Source organism: Zalophus californianus, chromosome 9 (assembly GCF_009762305.2).
Source record: "Zalophus californianus isolate mZalCal1 chromosome 9, mZalCal1.pri.v2, whole genome shotgun sequence".
Classification (NCBI taxonomy): domain Eukaryota; kingdom Metazoa; phylum Chordata; class Mammalia; order Carnivora; family Otariidae; genus Zalophus; species Zalophus californianus.
Window position 1 is genome coordinate 65,052,125 of NC_045603.1, and position 21,232 is coordinate 65,073,356.

General features: G+C 40.4%; 1 protein-coding gene across 1 annotated transcript in view; it reads left to right on the forward strand.

The window, feature by feature from the left end:
• Positions 1-18,569, forward strand: part of LOC113921438 (acyl-CoA-binding domain-containing protein 5-like) — an 85,801-nt gene extending 67,232 nt beyond the window's left edge. Inside the window, exons 7-13 of the mRNA XM_035729322.1 lie at positions 1,740-1,874; positions 3,736-3,939; positions 5,380-5,441; positions 5,899-6,160; positions 9,591-9,790; positions 17,514-17,558; positions 17,882-18,569. Coding sequence (XP_035585215.1) covers positions 1,740-1,874; positions 3,736-3,939; positions 5,380-5,441; positions 5,899-6,160; positions 9,591-9,790; positions 17,514-17,558; positions 17,882-17,995 — 1,022 coding nt within the window. The 3' untranslated portion in view covers positions 17,996-18,569. The remainder of the gene's footprint in view (positions 1-1,739; positions 1,875-3,735; positions 3,940-5,379; positions 5,442-5,898; positions 6,161-9,590; positions 9,791-17,513; positions 17,559-17,881) is intronic.
• The last annotated feature ends 2,663 nt before the right edge of the window (positions 18,570-21,232 follow it).

Here is a 21,232-nt window from a genome sequence, read left to right on the forward strand (position 1 = left end):
TTTGTTTTGTTTATTGATCTTGTATCCTGCAGTCTCACTGAACCCTTTGTTAGTTCTAATAGGGTTTTTTTGTAGATTCCTTAGGATTTCATGTATACAAGAGCATGTCATTTGCAAACAGAGGCCATTTTACTTTTTCCTTTTCAATCTGGATGCCTTTTACTTATTTTTCTTATCTAATTGCCATGGCAAGAACTTCCAGTACCATACTAAATAGAGATGGCAAAAGCAGACCTCTTTGTTTTCTTCCTTATTTTAGAAGCGAAAAACATTCAGTCATTTAACATTAATTATGAGGCTCGTTGTGAACTTTTGTAGATGCCCTTTATCAGATTGAGGAAATTCTCTTGTATGTTTAATTTCTTCAGCATTATTATCATGAAAGTATTTGATTTTTGTCAATGCTTTATCTGCATCTATTGTGATAATCATGTGGCTTTTGTTCTTTATTCTGTTAGTGTGGTGTATTACATTAACTGATTTTTGGATGTTGAGTAGGGCCTGCTAGTAATTCTCTGGGCTTTCTACACCTCTCATCACAGAACTGCTGTGATGCTGCTTTTGCTGCCCTCAAGTAGTTTTGCTACAACCATTCGTTTGATGGGGGCTTAAGGGGTTCCCTGTTGCTTAGTTTTGTTGAAGATGTCCATGACTGGTGGGCCTTTTCGTTTCTTTGGTTTTTTTGTGTGGTTTTGTTTTTTTGGTTAGTTTTTTTTCTTGTTTTCAGGTTTTTTGTTCTTTTGCTTGTTTGTTTCTTTTTTTTTTCTTAGTCTTGCTTTTTCTGGTTGTCAGGGAGAGAACAAGGAGATTCATAAACTATGATGCTGCATGGTTTTCTAAAAGAGAGTAGAACACAATGGCAATGGTAGAGTTGAGTTCTTACTCTTTTGTTCCTGTTTAAGATGTATGGAGATTTTGAAATTTAATATGTTGTTTGGGATGTAGGGAAGCATCCAAAATGCATTTGAGTAAGTGAAAATGAGCCCAAAAGTTTATGGAGGGAGACCACTCTTTTTGGCCAGTAGCCATGTAGGAGGCCTTTATTATCTTAAAGAGTGATGGAAATGTAATTCCCTTATATCTCAAAATGAGGTCCAGTCACCAACAGCATTGGCATCACAGGGGAGCTTTACGGAAATGCAGAATCTTACATCACTCCAGACTTACAGATTCAGAATCTGCATTTTAACTGGATCTCAGGGGATTCCTGTGCATGTTAATGTTTGAGAAGTTCTGACGTATTTACCCTCAAAATTTGACTGGCCAGTAGGACAATGTATGTGCCTTTTTAAGTGATTGATCACATTAACTGATGCTTTAAAAAAACGGTAAATATAAAATCTTAAAGGTAATAAAAGGATGAAAGAACTTTAAAATGTAGTTCCATTATAATATTGATGAGATTGTTATATTTGTTTTCAGTATGCTAGCATATAGCAACTGTCTCTTCATTTACTGTGTATAAAGAAGATCATTCATCTCTAACTTTACTATTTTGATTGATAATTAACTTAAAAATAACATTCTCTGTCTTGTTTAGAAAGGATTTAAGATAGCTTTGTCATTTTTGTTGTAAACTGATACTTGAAGAAGTTTATTTATGTAATATATGTATACTTATAGTCAAAGAAAAGAATAAGACAAATTTTAAGTTTTAGCCAAATGATTTTATTATTTGTAAATTACAGCCTTATTGTATGTTATAGCACTAGTGATTAAGTGATCATTTCATATTTTAGATCTTGGTAATGTTCTAACTTCTGCTCCAAATGCCAAAACTGTTAATGGTAAAGCTGAAAGCAGTGATAGTGGAGCTGAGTCTGAGGAAGTAGAGGCCCAAGAAGAAGTGAAAGGAGCAGAACAAAGTGATAATGGTAATCCTTGGATGATGAGCTAATAATTTAACATTAAAGTAAATAAAGTAAGGGGGCACCTGGGTGGCTCAGTCGGTGGAGCATCTGCCTTCAGCTCAGGTCATGATCCCGAGGTCCTGGGATTGAGCCCCGCATCGGGCTCCCTGCTCTGCAGGGAGCCTGCTTCTCCCTCTCCCTCTGCCATCCCCCCCCCCCCCCCCCCCGCCGCTTGTGCTCTCTGGCTCTCTCTATCTCTCTGTCGAATAAATAAATAAAATCTTTAAAAGGAATAAAATAAAGTAAATAAAATATGGAGCGGTTTGGGCTGATTTGGTGTTGTATGAGAATAGTGTGTATGGTGGGATGTGGGCTAATGACCTTATAACCAAGTTTTTTGCGGGCCAAAAGTATGGGAACAGTCAACTTTGTGCATAGATAGAATAGATGGAATTGAACACTAACAAGAATAGACCACTTCTCCAAATGTAATGCCTGAAACGCTGCATTAGAAATGTATTCATTTTGGGCGCCTGGGTGGCTCAGTTGGTTAAGCGACTGCCTTCAGCTCAGGTCATGATCCTGGAGTCCCGGGATCGAGTCCCGCATCGGGCTCCCTGCTCAGCGAGGAGTCTGCTTCTCCCTCTGACCCTCTTCCCTCTCGTGCTCTCTATCTCTCATTCTCTCCCTCTCAAATAAATAAATGAAATCTTAAAAAAAAAGAAAGAAATGTATTCATTTTATGGAGCGCCTGGCTGACTCAGTCAGTAGAGCATGCGACTGTTGATCTCAGAGTCGTGAGTTATAAAGCCCCATGTTGAGCACAGAATTTACTTAAACAAAAGAAGAAATGTATTCATTTTAGGTATTGTTCCACATATGACTATGCATATGTTACCAAGGAGAGGAGACAGGTTAAACTCTCAGACCTTATCAAGAATAGAATGGAATCTAGAGAATTGGATTGATGAAGAGGGGACATTGGAGTCATGGGGTACTGCACAGGGGGGTGGGGTGGGCGGCTTGTTAGTAAGAGTACCAGTGATTCTTGGGAAGACTATTTGAGAAAGGGGAGGCAGGAAGACACTAAAACAAATGGCACAACTTAGTTTTGCTTTTACTCTCTAGAAAGATATGACAAATAATACCTTCTTTGAAGGATATTTTTATTGACTGTGTGGACCCCTTTGTACTGCTGGGTCTTGTAAGGCAGTTTGCCTATGCTTGAGAGAGTGTAAAGACCTTAAGAGGTTATCTTTTATTTATTTATTTATTTATTTATTTATTTATTTATTTATTTATATATTTTTAATGATTTTATCTATTTATTTGACAGAGAGAGAGAGACCGCGAGAGAGGGAACCACAAGCAGGGGGAGTGGGAGAGGGAGAGGGAGAAGCAGGCTTCCCGCCGAGCCGGGAGCCCGATGCAAGGCTCAATCCCAGGACCCTGGGATCATGACCTGAGCTGAAGGCAGCCGCTTAACCAACTGAGCCACCCAGGTGCCCCCGCGAGGTTATCTTTTAAAAGGGGTTCTAGGGAAGCCTGGCTGGCTCAGTTGGTAGAGCATGTGACTCTTGATCTTGGGGTTGTGAGTTCGAGCCCCATGTTGGGTGTGGAGCCTACTTAATAAAATATAAAATAAAATAAATAAAATAAAATAAAATAGCTTCTAGAAGATTTACAGGGAACTGAAGCAGTTTTGAGTGCGCTCTCAGCATATAATAAACCCCTTTTCAAGGAGTACTCCATCTCTCTGTTCCAAGTAGGAAACTGATCAAAGGGATTATGGTAGGTTGGAGAAATGATTACTTGATATTAGAACATATATACAGAAATTGACCTGCTGTGAACTTTTATGAATCTCCCTACTTTCTTATAAAAGATAGGAAAATGATGAAGAAATCTGCAGACCATAAGAATTTGGAAATCATTGTTACTAATGGCTGTGATAAAGACAACTCTGCTCAGGATACACAGAATGACATTCATGCCGGTTTTTCCTTGAATGGCAGAAGTGCTGAAGAAATAAAGGCTGTAGATGAAAACTTGGAGCAAACTGGAAAAGATGCCGTGTGCATTCATCAAGGTATTGTCCCATCATAATTATCTGTCCAGCCTCTTTCCTATGAATGGAATATTGTTTTCATTATTTTAGGATGTTTAGGAGCAGTTTAGAATTTAAAAACCTCTTATTCAGGGGGCACCTGGGTGGTTCAGGAAGTTGGGTGTTTGACTCTTGATCTCGTCTTGGGTCTTGATCTCAGGGTCGTGAGCACACATTGGGCTTTGTACTGGGCAGGAAGCTTACTGAAAAAAAGAAAGAAGGAAGTAAGGGAGGGAGGGAAGGAGGGAGGGAAGAGAGAGAGAGAAAGGAAGGAAGGAATGAAGGAGTTCCCATAAAAATCTCTTATTCAGGAATATCTTAGGGTTTATTAATATTATAAGGGTGTATAGCCTTGAAAGATAGTGGAATTAGGGGCAACTTTTATATTTTTATTGAGACTTTTTTATTGTGTTGCATGGTATTTTACAATAAAATTTTGAAAAAAAATTTTTTTTAAGATTTTATTTGTTTATTTGACACAGAGAGACACAGTGAAAGAGGGAGCACAAGCAGAGGGAGTGGAAGAGGGAGAAGCAGGCTTCCCGCGGAGCAGGGAGCCCGACGCGGGGCTCGATGCCAGGATCCTGGGATCCTGACCTGAGCCGAAGGCAGACGCTTAATGACTGAGCCACCCAGGCGCCCCCTTGTGTAACTTCTTTTAATAGCAGATGTACATGTTCATCACTTTGAAAATATACCTATAAAATGTTTAAACATTTGTATTTAAAATTATTTTTGTGATTTTAAAAATATATAATATTCCTGAATATCAAAAAATATTTAAATATTGTCATTTATCATATATTTATATTTGTAAATATTCTGAGGGAGATGGGATGGGGAGACAGAGGGTAAACTCTTAAAGCTAGTCCCTATGTTTGAAACATTGATTGACAGTCAAGAAAAGTGAATAATTTTCAAATAAATCTGTTCTTCACACTGACTTATTTTTTAAAGTATAATTAACATACAATATTATATTAGTTTTAGGTGTACGACATGTTGATTCAATGATTCTGTACATTACTTAACTCGGTGCTCACCACGATAAGTGTAGTTACCATACAACTCTATTACAATATTGTTGACTGTATTTCTTATGCTATACTTTCCACCTCTGAGACTTATTTATTTTCCAGCTGGAAGTTTGTAGCTGTTAATCCCCTTTATCTATTTCACCCATCCCTGCCACATCCACCTCCCCTCTAGCAACCACCAGTTAGTTTTCTGTATTTAAGAGTTGTTGGCTTTTGTTTGCTTTTCAGACTCCACACATAAGTGAAATCATACAGTATTTGTCTTTCTCCATCTGACTTATTTCACTTAGCCTAATACCCTCTAGGTCTATCCGTGTTGTTGAGAATGGCCAAATTTCATTCCTTTTTTATGGCCAAGTTACTTAGTTCATATCATTTCGTCTAGGAAGCCTCCACTCAGCCCCAGTACGGCGCCCCTCGCGTGAGTTCCTGCAGCAAGCGCCCATTGTCTGTCTTTTTCATAACACTTATCAAACTATGTTGTAGTGATCTTAACTTCTTTCACTCCCTTACCAAGACTAAGAAGCCTCTTGCAGACAGAGATTTTTAACTCTTTCTTCATCTTATCCTTAGAGTTTAGCATAGTAACTAGAATAAGAGTAGACATTTTTAACCGTCTGAGCCACTCAGGTGTTCCCAAGATTAGACATTTTTTAAAAAATCTCTTGGATGAATGACTGACCCATGAGAACAATTCATTGTCAAAACTACTCAAGTCTTTGCTCACGGCTAAATCATTTCCATCCCGTTTCTTCCCGACACATAGGAAGCAGTAGATGAATACCGTTTTAGAAAAATATTTCCTATCATAACATGAAAAAAGTATTATAGGAACAGTAATTCTTCTATTATCGTAAAAACTTATGTTTATAGCTTTTACCTAAGTATTGTTTTAAATTTGTAGTCTTTAGACAGCTTTACATCAAACAACGGACTATTTCGATATTACCTGGATGGTGATCCCAATCAGCCCGTGGAAAATTCTGCTTTTCCTGAAGAAGGATCTCCTGGAAATGGCAACATTGGGGAACTGCAGGTGGTAGCCGTTGAAGGAAAAGGTGAAGTAAAGCATGGAGGAGAAGATGGCCGGAGTAACAGCGGAGCACCACACCGTGAGAGACAGGGTGGAGAAAATGGGGACTGCCCTAACGTCAGAAGAGGGAGAGGTGTGTATTCTTTTTTGTTCTCACTGACTCTTTATAAACGAATTAGTAAAACGGGAAAGTTTCAGATGGGAGAGACGTTAGAACTATCCACCTACAAAGGAGATGTTAAAAATTATCCTTACATAACATATGACCATTTTTCTTTATGCCTGGTTCTCTCCTTTGATTCTACAAGGCATAGTAGTTTGGTCTCTGAAGGTACCGGTTGGGGGGTGGGGAACATCGCTATTTCTCCATCTTTCATGCAGTTTTCCGAGGTAGCCAAATTTATGTTCTGTCACCCCCCTTCCCCCGAGCAATTGCTTACAGGTTCCTCTAGCTGCGTTTCTGCTTTTATTTGCTACTGTAGGTAAAAATTTGAATTCTGTCTTTTCCACATTTCCTTACTTAAATGAAAAGATAGCTGACAAATCAAGAAGTAGAGATAAAGAACATTTAACAATACAAAGGTAAACATTAAGAATAGTACTGTGGTCAGGTAACAGAATAGAGTTGAATGGGGAAGAAAAGTAAGTATGTATTAATTTATAATTGTTCATAGTTAGGAATGAATAGGTACTGTCCAAAAAGAGAATTAACGGAAAGATAAATACCATATGATCTCATATGTAGAGTCTAAGAAAAAAGACTAAGCTTATAGATAGAGAATAGATAGATTGATCATTGCCAGAGGCAGAGGTGCAGGGGATGTGAAATGGGACAAGGGTCAAAGGTAAAAACTTCCACTTCTAAAATAAGGAAGTCATGGGGATATGATGTACAGCATGGTGACGATCATGAATCATACTGTATTGGGTATTTGAAAGTTGCTAAGATAGTAAATCTTAAAAGATACCACAAGGAAAAACAATCTGTAACTGTATGGTGACAGATATTAACTGGACTAACTGTGGTGATTATTTTGCAATATATACAAATATTAAATCATGATGTTATTCGCTGAAAAAAAGGAAAATCCCTATATAATTTCATGAGATCATAAAAAGTGAAAGGATTATCTGTGTGTCCGGTTGAAAAAAATCTGCATAAAACAAATGAAGACATAGGGGGGAAAAAAGAGAGAAGTGATGGTATTAAGAAAATTATTGTTTAGGGCTCCTGGGTGGCTCAGTTGGTTAAGTGTCTGCATTCAGCTCAGGTCATGATCCCAGGGTCCTGGGATCGAGTCCCGCATCGGGCTCCCTGCTCAGCGGGGAGTCTGCTCCCTCTCTCTCTGCCCCTCCCCTCTGCTCGTGCTCTCTCTCAAATATATAAATAAAATATTTAAGAAAAAGAAAGAAAATTATTGTTCACACACTAGCCATTTGAACACGTACCAAATGGTAAATATTAAACGAAGAAGAGAAAGATCACAACCTATTACTAGAGCCTTGGATTCAGGTCCCTTTCTTTAAGCAGTTTACCAAAATTGTATGTATGAAAGGCTTCCAATTTATTTTTTTTAAGATTTTATTTATTTATTTGAGAGAGAGAGAATGAGAGATAGAGAGCATGAGAGGGAAGAGAGTCAGAGGGAGAAGCAGACTCCCCGCTGAGCGGGGAGCCCGCTATGGGACTCGATCCCGGGACTCCAGGGTCATGACCTGAGCCGAAGGCAGTCGCGTAACCAACTGAGCCACCCAGGTGCCCGAAAGGCTTCCGATTTATAACCTGACTTCACCCCACCTATAAAACACCACAACTCCCGGCAATCACAGGGGTTCATAAAAGTGCCAGACCCTGAAGTTAAGCTTCACGAGCTTCACAGTAAATCTGCCTCAGCATTGAACAAGTATTATTGAGCTGTTCTTTGTCAGGCTCTGTTCTGGGTTCCTGGGGATGCTGTAGAGAACGAGATAGTCCCTCCTTCCACAGAGCTCATGTTCTAGTAAAGGGGAGCTGACAGTGAATAAGCAAATAATTCAGATTGGTTGCAAATGGTGATAAGTGCTCTGAAAGGAAAAAAAATGAATCGTTGGATTGCGTGACTGGAGGTGGGGATTACCATCACATGGGAATGGTCTGATTAATCCTGTCTTTGTGAAGGCTGGTTTGAAAGCTGACTGTGACATAGGATATGGTAAAGTGAGCAGAGATGGGACTAATTCTCTAGGGCCTTCTGTACCCTCCCACAGGCCCTCACAGAATATCTCAGTCTCTTAGGGATGCAGGAAAAAACCAAGCCTCCAACCAGATTTCCCACTTTTTTCCCCCTTGCAAATTCCATACCAATAGCTGAAGTGGTCCTTTCCTGAAAGCTGAAGAACCACTTCAAAACTTACTTCCCTTCAATACAAGAGTAAAGTCTTGAAATGGCATAAGCACCTCGGTGTTCTCTTTGGGGTTTCACCTGGTAAACAGCCCCAGTTCCGTTTCTCTAGCAAGACCACTTTTACAAAAACACTGCTTGATGCAAGCTCACCTTTGGGAATCCTGCTGCCGCTCTAGGGCTCCAGGGTGCCACAGGGCAACGAGGTAAACAGTTTCCTATTTATTATTTAAAACAAACAAACAAAACTTACCCGCTGTATTAGCAAACAGATAAGAACTTGTAATATTCCATTTCTGCACAGTAGTACTTTTTATATGCTGCAATGTAAAACTGTTACAGCCTTTCTGAAAAATAACTTGGCAACACTCATTGAGAACCTCTACAGAGGGGTGCCTGCATGGCTCAGTGGGTTGGGCATCTGCCTTCAGCTCAGGTAATGATCCCAGTGTTCTGGGATCGAGCCCTGCATCAGGCACCCTCAGTGAGGAGTCTGCTTCTCCCTCTCCCTCTGCTCCTCCCCCTGCTCATGCTCTCTCTGGCTCTCAAAAAAAAAAAAAAAAAAAGAAGAACCTCTACAGAGTTGTCATCCTTTGACCCAGTAATTCTTCTTTTTTGATTCTGTTTTTCCTAAAGAAATCAGAAATTTGGGCAAGAATTTATTTTTCAATTTTTAATTTTTTTTTTAAAGATTTTATTTATGTGACAGAGAGAGAGACAGGAAGAGCAGGAATACAAGCAGGGGGAGTGGGAGAGGGAGAAGCAGGCTTCCCGCCGAGCAGAGAGCCCGATGTGGGGCTCGATCCCAGAACCCTGAGACCATGACCTGAGCTGAAGCCAGACACCTAACGACTGAGCCACCCAGGTGCCCCATTAGTAAGGAATTTTTGAGAATGCACCCCAAGTATGTAAATTATGTGTGAATTACATGCATTTCGTCATGTGCTAGTGTAATAAGTACATTATAAAACCTTAGCAAGAAAAGCATTGAGTATATTAATACAAATAGAAGCTTATATATCTACTTCTTTTCTCTCTGTCTTTTGTGTACTTCCTGATTGCTTCCACTCCACTTTGGAGATTTAGAACTCAAAGAAATAATAGAGGAAAATGAGTAAAACGCACTGTTGCTACTTCTATAACAATTATTTAAAACTCCCTTATTTTGCTGTCTTAAAATAGGGCATAGACTGCCACACATGAGCGAAGGACCCAAGGGTCGGCAAGTAGGAAGCGGAGGTGATGGGGAACGCTGGGGCTCCGACAGAGGGTCAAGAGGCAGCCTCAATGAACAGATTGCTCTCGTCCTCCTGCGCCTGCAGGAGGACATGCAGAACATCCTTCAGAGACTTCATAAACTGGAAACACTAACGGCTTCGCAGGTGAGCTTTCGAATTTGTGTTCCTCCACTGCCGATCCTGTAAAACAGCAGATAAGTGTAATCTGTGTTGATCAGATTTACACAAATCAATGTAATGTAATGATTTTTAAAACAATAAAAAAGACAGGAGTGCTTGCCTGGCACAGTCGATAGAACATGCAACGCTTGATCTCTGTGTTGTGAGTTCAAGCCCCATGTAGGGCAGAGAGATTACTTTTAAAAAATAAAGTAATTTTAAAAAATTAAATAAAAAGGATTTACGTTTGAAAATATTGTTTACTTAAGAAAAGACTTACCCAGGGGTGCCTGGCTGGCTCAGTCGGTAGAGCATGCGTCTCTTGATCTCAGTGTTGTAAATTCGGTCCCCATGTTGGGTGTAGAGATTACTTTAAAACAAAGCAAAACAAAATCTTGAAAAAAAAAGACTGACCCAAAAGCGAACTGCCACTTAATAAAAAAAGTTTTCTAGTGTAAAATTACCAGTACCATGTTGGAGGTAGAAGTAGGGTAGCTTAGTATTAGAAGGATAAGTGCTGTTAAGGGGCGCCTGGCTGGCTCAGTCAGAGAGTGTTGGTCTCTTGATGTTGGGGTTGAGGGTTCAAGCCCCATGTTGGGTGTAGAGATTACTTGAAAGTAAAATCTTTTTTTTAAGAGTTTTTATTTGAGAGCGAGAGAGAGAAGCGGGGAGGGGCAGAGGCAGAGGGAGAAGCAGACTCCCTGCTGAGTAAGGAGTCCAACGTGGGACTCAATCCCAGGACCCCGGGATCATGCCCTGAGCCAAAGGCAGGCACTTAACCAACTGAGCCACCCAGGTGCTCCTATTCTGTGACTTTTTTAAAGAGTATATTGTTTACACTTAATGTTTTTAATGGTATGGAAATTCTGCTAAAAATTCTTTTAATTTTTTTCTTTACAAGTGTTTTATTCTTGGCTTACATAAAGCAAATAAAAAAAAGATTCTGACATGTTAAAGACTTTTTCCTTAAAATTTGCATAATTCATTTGGATGACAAAAAGAAAGAAATTGATGATAGAATAGTAGCAGATTGTAGAACTAAAGGAAACTTAGTTCAATACCTCTAGTTCAGCAGAGGAAGAAGGTGAGATTGGGGCAGAGCCCGCTCTATGCCTAAACTTTCCAGATTTCTCATGCAGTGCACTTTCCATCACAGTAAGCTGCCTGAGACTCATGCACTCGATAAATATTTGTTGAATGGCCACACACCGGATACTTTTCTGGGCAGTGGACGCATAAACGAAATGGGAGATAGCGCTGTGTAGCAGAGCTTGGAACAAACTACCTGGATTCAAATCATAGCTCTGCCACTTACTGTGTGGTCTTCAGTCAGGTTACTTTACTTCTCTATGCCTCAGTTTCCTTATCGATAAAATGGAAATACTGGTAATGCCTATCGCATAGGATTGTTCAGAGAATATTTTTTTAAAGATTTTATGTATTTATTTGACAGAGAGACACAGGGAGAGAGGGAGCACAAGCAGGGGGAGTGGGAGAGGGAGAAGCAGGCTTCCCACTGAGCAGGGAGCCCGATGTGGGGCTCGATCCCAAGACCCTGAGATCATGACCTGAGCCGAAGGCAGACGCTTAACGGCTGAGCCACCCAGGAGCCCCAGGATTGTTCAGAGAATTAAGTAAAATACATAGTACAGTGCCTGGAACACTCATGTGACATTTACATATTGTCACATGACATGATGATGGTGACGATAATAGCGATGATAGTAAGCCAGCTTGGTTTCCTCCCTCAGGAAGTTCACAGCCTTAGAGAGGACCTCACTTAAATAATTCTCTGTCTTCATATTTCCTTTGCAATGGTTGCAACTGTATGGGATTTTTCCTCTCAAACATCTTTTCCAAAAAATTCAGTAGGGGCGTCCGGGTGGCTCAGTCGTTAAGCGTCTGCCTTCGACTCAGGTCATGATCCCAGGGTCCTGGGATCGAGCCCCGCATGGGGATCCCTGCTTGGCGGGAAGCCTGCTTCTCCCTCTCCCACTCCCCCTGCTCCTGTTCCCTCTCTTGCTGTGTCTCTCTCTGTCAAATAAATAAATAAATAAAATCTTTAAAAAAAAGTCAGTAATCCTTAGGTTAATCTAGCCATAGAATGGTAAATAGAACTTCTAAATATGTAAAAGCCACTGATACCAACAAAAATTCATTGGTCGACTAAACTTTTGTCAGACTCCTGCACTTTCTCTCAGGCCCATCTCTCCACTTCTGCCTTGTAAAATCCAGTTTTATCAAGAACCCTGCTCCGTCAGTTGAACCGGGCGGGCTCCTCATCCTCCACCAAGCCCAGGTGATGTCTGAGATCGCCCTGGCTCGTCTTCAGCACGAATCCTGTTAGGTCGGTTTAGCCAGAATCTTCCTTATCCCTGATGTTTCCTGTTAGGATTTTCCATCCACTGATCCCAGCCCTACTCCTTGATACGAAATTCCCCCTCGCCCATGCTGCGTTGGGAGTTGGACCCCCTCCGTCTCCCCCTACTGTAGAAGTCCCTATGCCCATAGTGATAGCCCCTCCTCCATTGAAGAAAGTTTTCCTAACTGTGCTTTCACACGTGTCCCTGATTTTTTTTTTAACAACGTGTATGGATAAATATCATTAAACCAAAAAATTATAATGCTACTTATACAGCTAGTGCCAGTGCTGCGTAGATGGAAGAAAGGGTCCTTGGGAATCTTCATTTATCTTTCCAGACCTTCATTACATAGGAAAAAAAATCTGCTAATAGTTACCATTTAATAGTTCTGACTCTACCTTAGTATTTGTTAGTAGTTGCTGCTTTAATGAGAATAGTGTCATCACATTGGGATTTGGTCACCTTGAATTCCATTCAAATTCACGTGGACTAACGTGACCTTAGTTAAGTCAGCATATACCAGGGATCCCAATTTTGTAAATCTATCCTTTATTCTGAAGAAAGTGCCATAAGGTAAATCTCCCGGTTAAATATTATTATGCCTTGGGGCATCTAAGTGGTTCAATCGGTTAAGCATCTGACTCTTCGTTTTGGCTCGGGTCATGATCTCAGGGTCGTGAGATCGAACCCCACATCGGGCTCCGCATCGGGCTCTGTGCTCAGCAGCAGTCTGCTCAAGATTCTCTCTCTCTCTCTCTCTCTACCTCTGCCCCTCCCTGCTGCATGCTTGCGCGTGCGCACTCTCTCTTTCAAATAAATAAGTAAATCTTTAAAATATATCGTTATGCCTGCAAGGTACAATTACAAATAATATCATAAGATCATTCCCTTGTCTAGATTCTTTCAGCACTTGCAATTTGATTATACTCTTCTTTAACACCTTAATGGTCTGTGAGGACTAATGCAACATCTGGAGGCAACTAATTTAGTTGTACCTGTAAGGTATAGTCATCGTGGGTACTGGGGTCCTTGAGATCATATGACTTCTAAGAAGGAAATTTAAAGCCTGTCTCTTCCTTACCACTTCCTGCTGTTGGTTCAGTTTACAAGCCTCTGTGCTGTACCTCGAACTTGCCCGCAGGTGCCCTCCCACCCTTGGTCTTTGCACTTGCTCTTCCTCTCTACTGAAGATTGTTCTCCTCAACCCCCCGACCCTGCCCCCCTTAGCCACAGAGCATAGTTTTCTTTGTTTAGGTCTTTGCTCCAGTGTCAGCAAAGCCTTCTCTGACCACCCTATTTTTTTCTCTAAATTTTTTATTGTTATGTTAATCACCATACATTACATCATTAGTTTGTGATGTAGTGTTCCATGATTCATTGTTTGTGCATAACACCCAGTGCTCCACGCAGAACGTGCCCTCTTGAATACCCATCACCAGGCTAACCCATCCCCCCACCCTCATCCCCTCCAGAACCCTCAGTTTGTTTTTCAGAGTCCATCGTCTCTCATGGTTCATCTCCCCCTCCGATTTACCCCTTCATTCTTCGCCTCCTGCTATCTTCTTTTTTTTTCTTAACATATACTGCATTATTTGTTTCAGAGGTACAGATCTGTGATTCATCAGTCTTGCACAATTCTCAGCGCTCACCATAACACATACCCTCCCCGGTGTCTATCACCCAGTCACCCAATCCCTCCCACCCCCACTCCAGCAACCCTCAGTTTGTTTCCTGAGATTAAGAATTCCTCATATCAGTGAGGTCATATGATACATGTCTTTCTCTGATTGACTTATTTCACTCAGCATAACACCCTCCAGTTCCTTCCACGTCGTTCCAAATGGCAAGATCTCATTCCTTTTGATGGCTGCATAATACTCCATTGTATATATATACACCACATCTTCTTTATCCATTCATCTGTCGATGGACATCTTGGCTCTTTCCACAGTTTGGCTATCGTGGACATTGCTGCTATGAACATTGGGGTGCATGTACCCCTTCAGATCCCTACATTTGTATCTTTGGGGTAAATGCCCAGTAGTGCAATTGCTGGATCCTATGGTAGCTCTATTTTCAACTTTTTGAGGAACCTCCATACTGTTTTCCAGAGGGTTGCACCAGCTTGCATTCCCACCAACAGTGTGGGAGGGTCCCCCTTTCTCCGCATCCCCGCCAACATCTTTCGTTTCCTGACTTGTTCATTTTAGCCATTCTGACTAGTGTGAGGTGGTATCTCACTGAGGTTTTGATGTGGATTTCCCTGATGCCGAGCGATGTTGAGCACTTTTTCATGTGTCTGTTGGCCAGCCATTTGGATGTCTTCTTTGGAAAAATGTCTGTTCATGTCTTCTGCCCATTTCTTGATTGGATTATTTGTTCTTTGGGTGTTGAGTTTGATAAGTTCTTTATAGATTTTGGATACTAGCCCTTTATCTGATATGTCATTTGCAAATATTTTCTCCCATTCTGTCGGTTGTCTTTTGGTTTTGTGGACTGTTTCTTTTGCTGTGCAAAAGCTTTTTATCTTGATGAAATCCCAATAGTTCATTTTTGCCCTCACTTCCCTTGCCTTTGGCGATGTTTCTGGAAGAAGTTGCTGCGCTGAGGTCGAAGAGGTTGCTACCTGTGTTCTCCTTTAGATTTTGATGGACTCCTGTCTCACATTGAGGTCTTTCAACCATTTTGAGTCTATTTTTGTGTGTGGTGTAAGGAAATGGTCCAGTTTCATTCTTCTGCATGTGGCTGTCCAATTTTCCCACACCATTTGTTGAAGAGACTGTCTTTTTTCCATTGGACATTCTTTCCTGCTTTGTCAAAGATTAGTTGACCATAGAGTTGAGGGTCCATTTCTGGGCTCTCTATTCTGTTCCATTGATCTATGTGTCTCTTTTTGTGCCAGTACCATACTGTCTTGATGATGACAGCTTTGTAATAGAGCTGGAAGTCCGGAATTGTGATGCCGCCAGCTTTGCTTTTCTTTTTCAACATTCCTCTGGCTATTCAGGGTCTTTTCTGGTTCCATACAAATTTTAGGATATTTGTTCCATTTCTTTGAAAAAAGTGGATTGTATTTTGATAGGGATTGCATTGAATGTGTAGATTGCTCTAGGTAGCATTGACATCTTCACAATGTTTGTTCTTCCAATCCATGAGCATGGAACATTTTTCCATTTCCTTGTGTCCTCCTCAATTTCTTTCATGAGTATTTTATAGTTTTCTGAGTACAGATCCTTTGCCTCTTTGGTTAGATTTATTCCTAGGTATCTTATGGTTTTGAATGCAATTGTAAATGGGATCGACTCCTTAATTTCTCTCTCTTCTGTCTTGTTGTTGGTGTATAGGAATGCCACTGATTTCTGTGGATTGATTTTATATCCTGCCACTTTACTGAATTCCTGTATGAGTTCTAGCAGTTTTGGGGTGGAGTCTTTTGAGTTTTCCACATAAAGTATCATATCATCTGCAAACAGTGAGAGTTTGACTTCTTCTTTGCCGATTTGGATGCCTTTGATTTCTTTTTGTTGTCTGATTTCTGTGGCTAGGACTTCTAATACTGTGTTGAATAGCAATTCCGACCACCCTATTTAAAATTGCAAGACTTGGGCACCTGGGTGGCTCAGATGGTTAAGCGTCTGCCTTCGGGTCAGGGCATGATCCCGGGGTCCTGGGATCAAGTCCCGCATTGGGCTCCCTGCTCCTTGGGACCCTGCTTCTCCCTCTGCCTCCCTCTCTCTCTGTCTCTCATGAATAACTAAATAAAATCTTAAAAAAATTAAAAAATAGATAAATTAAAAATAAATAAATAAATAAATAAAATTGCAAGACTCTCCTCTCCAACATGTCTCATTTCCTCTCCCTGTTTTCCTTCATCTTTTTTTCCTCCCTCCTGTTTTATTTTTCTTTATGGTGTTTATCACTACCTGATATACTGTATATTTTACTAATTTGTTCATTATTATTTGTATCTCTCCATTACAGTATAAGCTCCATTAGGGCAGCACTTTTTGTCATTTTGTTCCCTGTTGCATTTCTAATACCCAGAGTAGTAACTGGTACATAACAGACGCTGAGTAAACATTTACTGAATGAATCAATCAATCAATGAATGATCTTATTAATTTTCATACCATTTCTATGAAGTTATAATAAATGGAGAAACTAGAGTAATAAGTTTCCAACAATTAGTATAAGGAAACTTGTTTTCTGGATGAGCCAAGTTGGAATATAAATTTCCTCAATTAAGTTGAAATTTTTCTGCTTAGTTTATACATCTCATTGAAAAACCGACAGTATTCCTCCGCGCAGGAAAGGTAACTATGTGAGGTCAGGAATGTGTTAATTAACTTGATTATGGTAATCATTTCACAATATGTGTATGTATCAAATTATCACACATATATATTAATTATATCTCAAATTATATCTTTTTTTAAAGATTTTATTTATTTGACAGTGAGAGACACAGCGAGAGAGGGAACACAAGCAGAGGGAGTGGGAGAGGGAGAAGCAGGCTTCCGCGGAGCCAGGAGCCCCATGCGGGGCTCTTTCCCAGGACCCTGGGATCATGACCTGAGCCGAAGGCAGATGCCGAACGACTGAGCCACCCAGGCGCCCCTCAAATTATATCTTAATAAAGCTGGAAAAAAATTTTAAAAATAAACCTACAACACTAACAGTTCATTTCTCATATTTATCATACCTCTTGTGCTATAGTTTTTCATAAATTTTCAAAACAGATCTTTGGATATGATTTATAATTTTTTTAAAGATTTTATTTATTTATTTGACACAGGGAGAGAGATAGTGAGAGCAGGAACACAAGCAGGAGGAATGGGAGAGGGAGAAGCAGGCTTCCCGCCGAGCAGGGAGCCCGATGCAGGGCTCGATCTCAGGACCCTGGGATCGTGACCTGAGCCGAAGGCAGACACTTAAGGACTGAGCCACGCGGGTGCCCCATATGATTTATAATTTTAATAATAATCAAGGCTGCAGTTCTCAGATGTGTTTGTAAATTGGTAATTTTTTTGGAAATTAAAGAATAAGAAAAGTTGATTAGGTAATGTAATAACAGTATAAAAGAAGTAATGGTTTAGATTAGTTTGAGGTTTTATTTTGATAATTTTATATAATTTGAACTATAAAATATAAAATGTCAAAGGTATTTATTTGGCCAGCAATTTTGGGGACCTTGTTATTTGGCCAGTATGGGTTTTAGGACAATTGAAGCATGGTTAGCAGAATAAACTAATATTTTAGCCTTTAAAAAAAAAGATAGGAAATAGAAAAATTACTATTTTTTTCTCATTTTGTCCAAGCTAAATCACTTTCATTTGTATTTATAGGCAAAATCGTCCACATTACAGACCAGTAATCAGCCTCCGTCACAGGTAAGAAGTTCTTAAGTCTAAGTCCCAGGGTTTCAAATAACTTAAAATAAATTTAGGTATACAAGGTTCTTAAAGTATTCCAAATGAAACCTACCCTCTAGAGCTTTGAAGTTACAATATACTTGTTATATGTTTAAGTCTGAAGTACTCCTGGGAGTCTACTTACTGAATTATGCTCTTAGGTACAGCATACCTCCCTTCTGTTTAGCAGGACTGAGATTTGTTATTAAGTTTTATATTTTCAAAATTATGAAATAGTATGTTTTTATGTTTATACATGCAGTGTGTAATAGACTGGTGACCAACTTATTTTATTTTCTCAGAGACCATCTTGGTGGCCCTTCGAGATGTCTCCTGGTGCATTAATTTTTGCTATCATATGGCCTTTTATTGCCCAGTGGTTGGTGCATTTATATTATCAAAGAAGGAGAAGGTAATGTAGTTTTATGATTGACAATAGTTTGCAGAGTCTTATAATCTATAGTAGACAGAGCTTTCAATAGCAGTGAAGAGGATAGGTCTGTTTTATAGATGTATTGTCAGACTGGCCATTCTGTACCGATCCCGAGACTGAACTATCTTGGAAATGATACCTAGTGGATTTCTAGTACCTGTTAGACTTAAAAAAATTAAAGTCTGATGGTTATTTTGGGCTCTTTGCTAACATTAAAGGACCACAGACAATAGGTAGGGAAACAAATAATGCCTGCATGCTCTTTGAACTAGACATTGACATTTCAGAAGATTTTAGCCTGGTGTTGACTATCTCTAGAAATAGAGATTTTTCTAATTTGAGGGCCAATATTCCAGTTTGGGATGCCAGGAGATACCTCAAATAGGCCTGAGAATAATAGATTGGGATCCTTGAAAGGGCTCTGAGATTGTCTAGGTTAGGAATAACCTGAGGCTCAATCTCTTGGGTTCATTAAAGCATTTTTTTTTTAGACACTACGTAAACTGAATTACTTCACATGGCTGGGCATATAGACCATCGTTTACCCCACTCATGGCCTCACTTACTATGTTTTTGGTGTTTTCATCACCATGTCCCATTAAATAACAACAGATGGGGAGAAGAAATAGGATATTTGATAATTTTAAGTGCCATCTTAAATATGTGCAATAGAGACACATTTTTAAAAATCTACAAGTTTAAATAATTATGGGTATGCTGTTCTTCTACCAAAGAACCCAAGTCCCTAATTAACTGTATTTGCTATCAAAAGCGGAAATGAGGCATTCGCCCTTCTCTTCTCTGAAAGGGATAAACAGCACACTAGTTAACGTAAGTGCTCCAGTCATAATACCTGATGGCAGAGAAACCGAAATGCATCGGGATTTGGGTGAATCCTTTTAGTCTTCCCGTTTTCTGCTTATGTTAAGACAGTTTGACTTATGTTCGTAAGAGAACTAAATAAGTTCCGTGGTACATTCATGTTCTTGGAATACACCCGCCCACTTGAAAAAACTTGAGTAGGAGTTCAGAAACAAACACTGCTCTCACACTGTTATTTACCTCTTTTCTAAGTCATTTTTATAGATGTCATTTCAGCTGTGTGGAAGGTGGGTGGCAGGGTTCGATAAACCTTAGTTTAAGTCCTTTCTTTTCTTCTTTTTACACATTTTACATTTCTCCCATGATGGTCGGGTTTAGTGCTATGCGGTAGTTTTTTTTTTTTTTCAGATTTTATTTATTTGAGAGAAAGAGAGTGAGCGAGGGAGAGCATGGAGGGGAGCGGGCAGAGGGAGAGGGCGAAGCAGGCTCTCCACTGAGCAGGGAGCCTGACGGGGCTCGATCCCAGGACCCTGGGATCATGACCCGAGCCGAAGGCAGACGCCTAACGACTGAGCCACCCAGGTGCCCCTCACACAGTGTTTTAAATTTTAATTTCCCTAATAAATGGAGAGAAAAAGGACCCAACCTTTTCTCACTATTTCGTAAGAATGCTAGATTGAAGCAGCAGGACACAATGGCACTAAAGTTAGGTGTTGACATAATTGGCAATGTATTTAAAGTTCCTTTTCATGTTTCCTCTGTTGAAAGTTGAGGATTGGAGAGTAGAGAAATTTGGCACAAGACAAAAACCCTAACACTTACTTGGGTTAATAATTTATGTTATGCTTAAGTTTGCAGCAGCTTATCACTTTATTAACGATGGAAAAAACAATGACTTTGCTTCAGCAGTCACCAAAAATTGCAGTTTTTCCAAAAAGTTTTTTTTTTTTAAAGATTTATTTATTTATTTATTTGACAGAGAAAGACACAGAGAGACAGGGATCACAAGCAGGGGGAGTCGGAGAGGGAGAAGCAGGCTTCCCGCTGAGCAGGGAGCCCGATGTGGGGCTCGATCCCAGGACCCCAGGATCATGACCTGAGCTGAAGGCAGACGCTTAATGACTGAGCCACCCAGGCGCCTCCTAAAAGTATTTTTTTAAGATATTCCTTCCTGGTAGACATCTACACCATTTCTCCTAAGTATCCCTTTCGATTACTTACAGATGCCTCTGAATGGAGAAACTCTTACCTATTTTTTTTAAGATTTTATTTATTTATTTGATAGAGATAGGGAGAGGAAGAGCACAAGCAGGTGGAGTGGCAGGCAGAGGGAGAGGGAGAAGCAGGCTCCCCACTGAGGAAGGAGCCTGACGTGGGGCTCGATCCCAGGACCCTGGGATCATGACCTGAGCCGAAGGCAGCCATTTAACTGACTGAGCCACCCAAGGGCCCCACTCTTAACCTATTTTTTTTTTGATGTAGTGTTCCATAATTCATTATTTGCATATAACACCCAGTGCTCCATGCAGAATGTGCCCTCTTTAATACCCATCACCAGGCTAACCCATCCTCCCACCCCCTTCCCCTCTAGAACCCTCAGCTTCTTTTTCAGAGTCCATCGTCTCTCATGGTTCATCTCCCCCTCCGATTCCTCCCCTTCATTCTTCCCCTCCTGCTATCTTAACCAATTTTCAATACTCTACTTTGTTATTGTTGAATCTTCATCAAGTTTTCAGTATGTTAAGTGTTTAGTCCTTCCAAATTACCAACTATTTAGACTGTGCAACTGCATTTTGTTTTAAAGATTATTTATTTATTAATTTATTTGACAGAGAGAGAGAGAGAGAGAGAGAGAGACAGTGAGAGGGAACACAAGCAGGGGCACTGGGAGAGGGAGAAGCAGGCTTCCCGCGGAGCAGGGAGCCACACATGGGGCTCGATCTCAGGACCCTGGGACCATGACCTGAGCTGAAGGCAGACGCTTAACGACTGAGCCACCCAGGTGCCCCCGCAACTGCATTTTGATGAGATAGTGAGTTTTTTTTTTTTAAGATTTATTTACTTATTTGTGAGAGAGAGCACACGGAGAGGAGGGGCAGAGGCAGAGGGAGAGAGAGAGAATCCCAAGCAGACTCCCCGCTGAGCGTGGAGTCTGACATGAGGCTAGATCCTAGGCCCTGACCTGAGATCATGAAACTGAGCTAAAATCGAGTTGGATGCTCAACCGACTGAGCCACCCAGGTGTCCTGGATCAGATAGTGTTTTATGTATTATTTGTTCATATATGTAACAAATTAACTGGGGTTGGAGATAGAGCCATATTTGATATGGAAATACGTTTTGGCCTTGAGGGGACTTAGACATCTTTTCATCTGGAAATGTGCAGCAATTTTTTTTT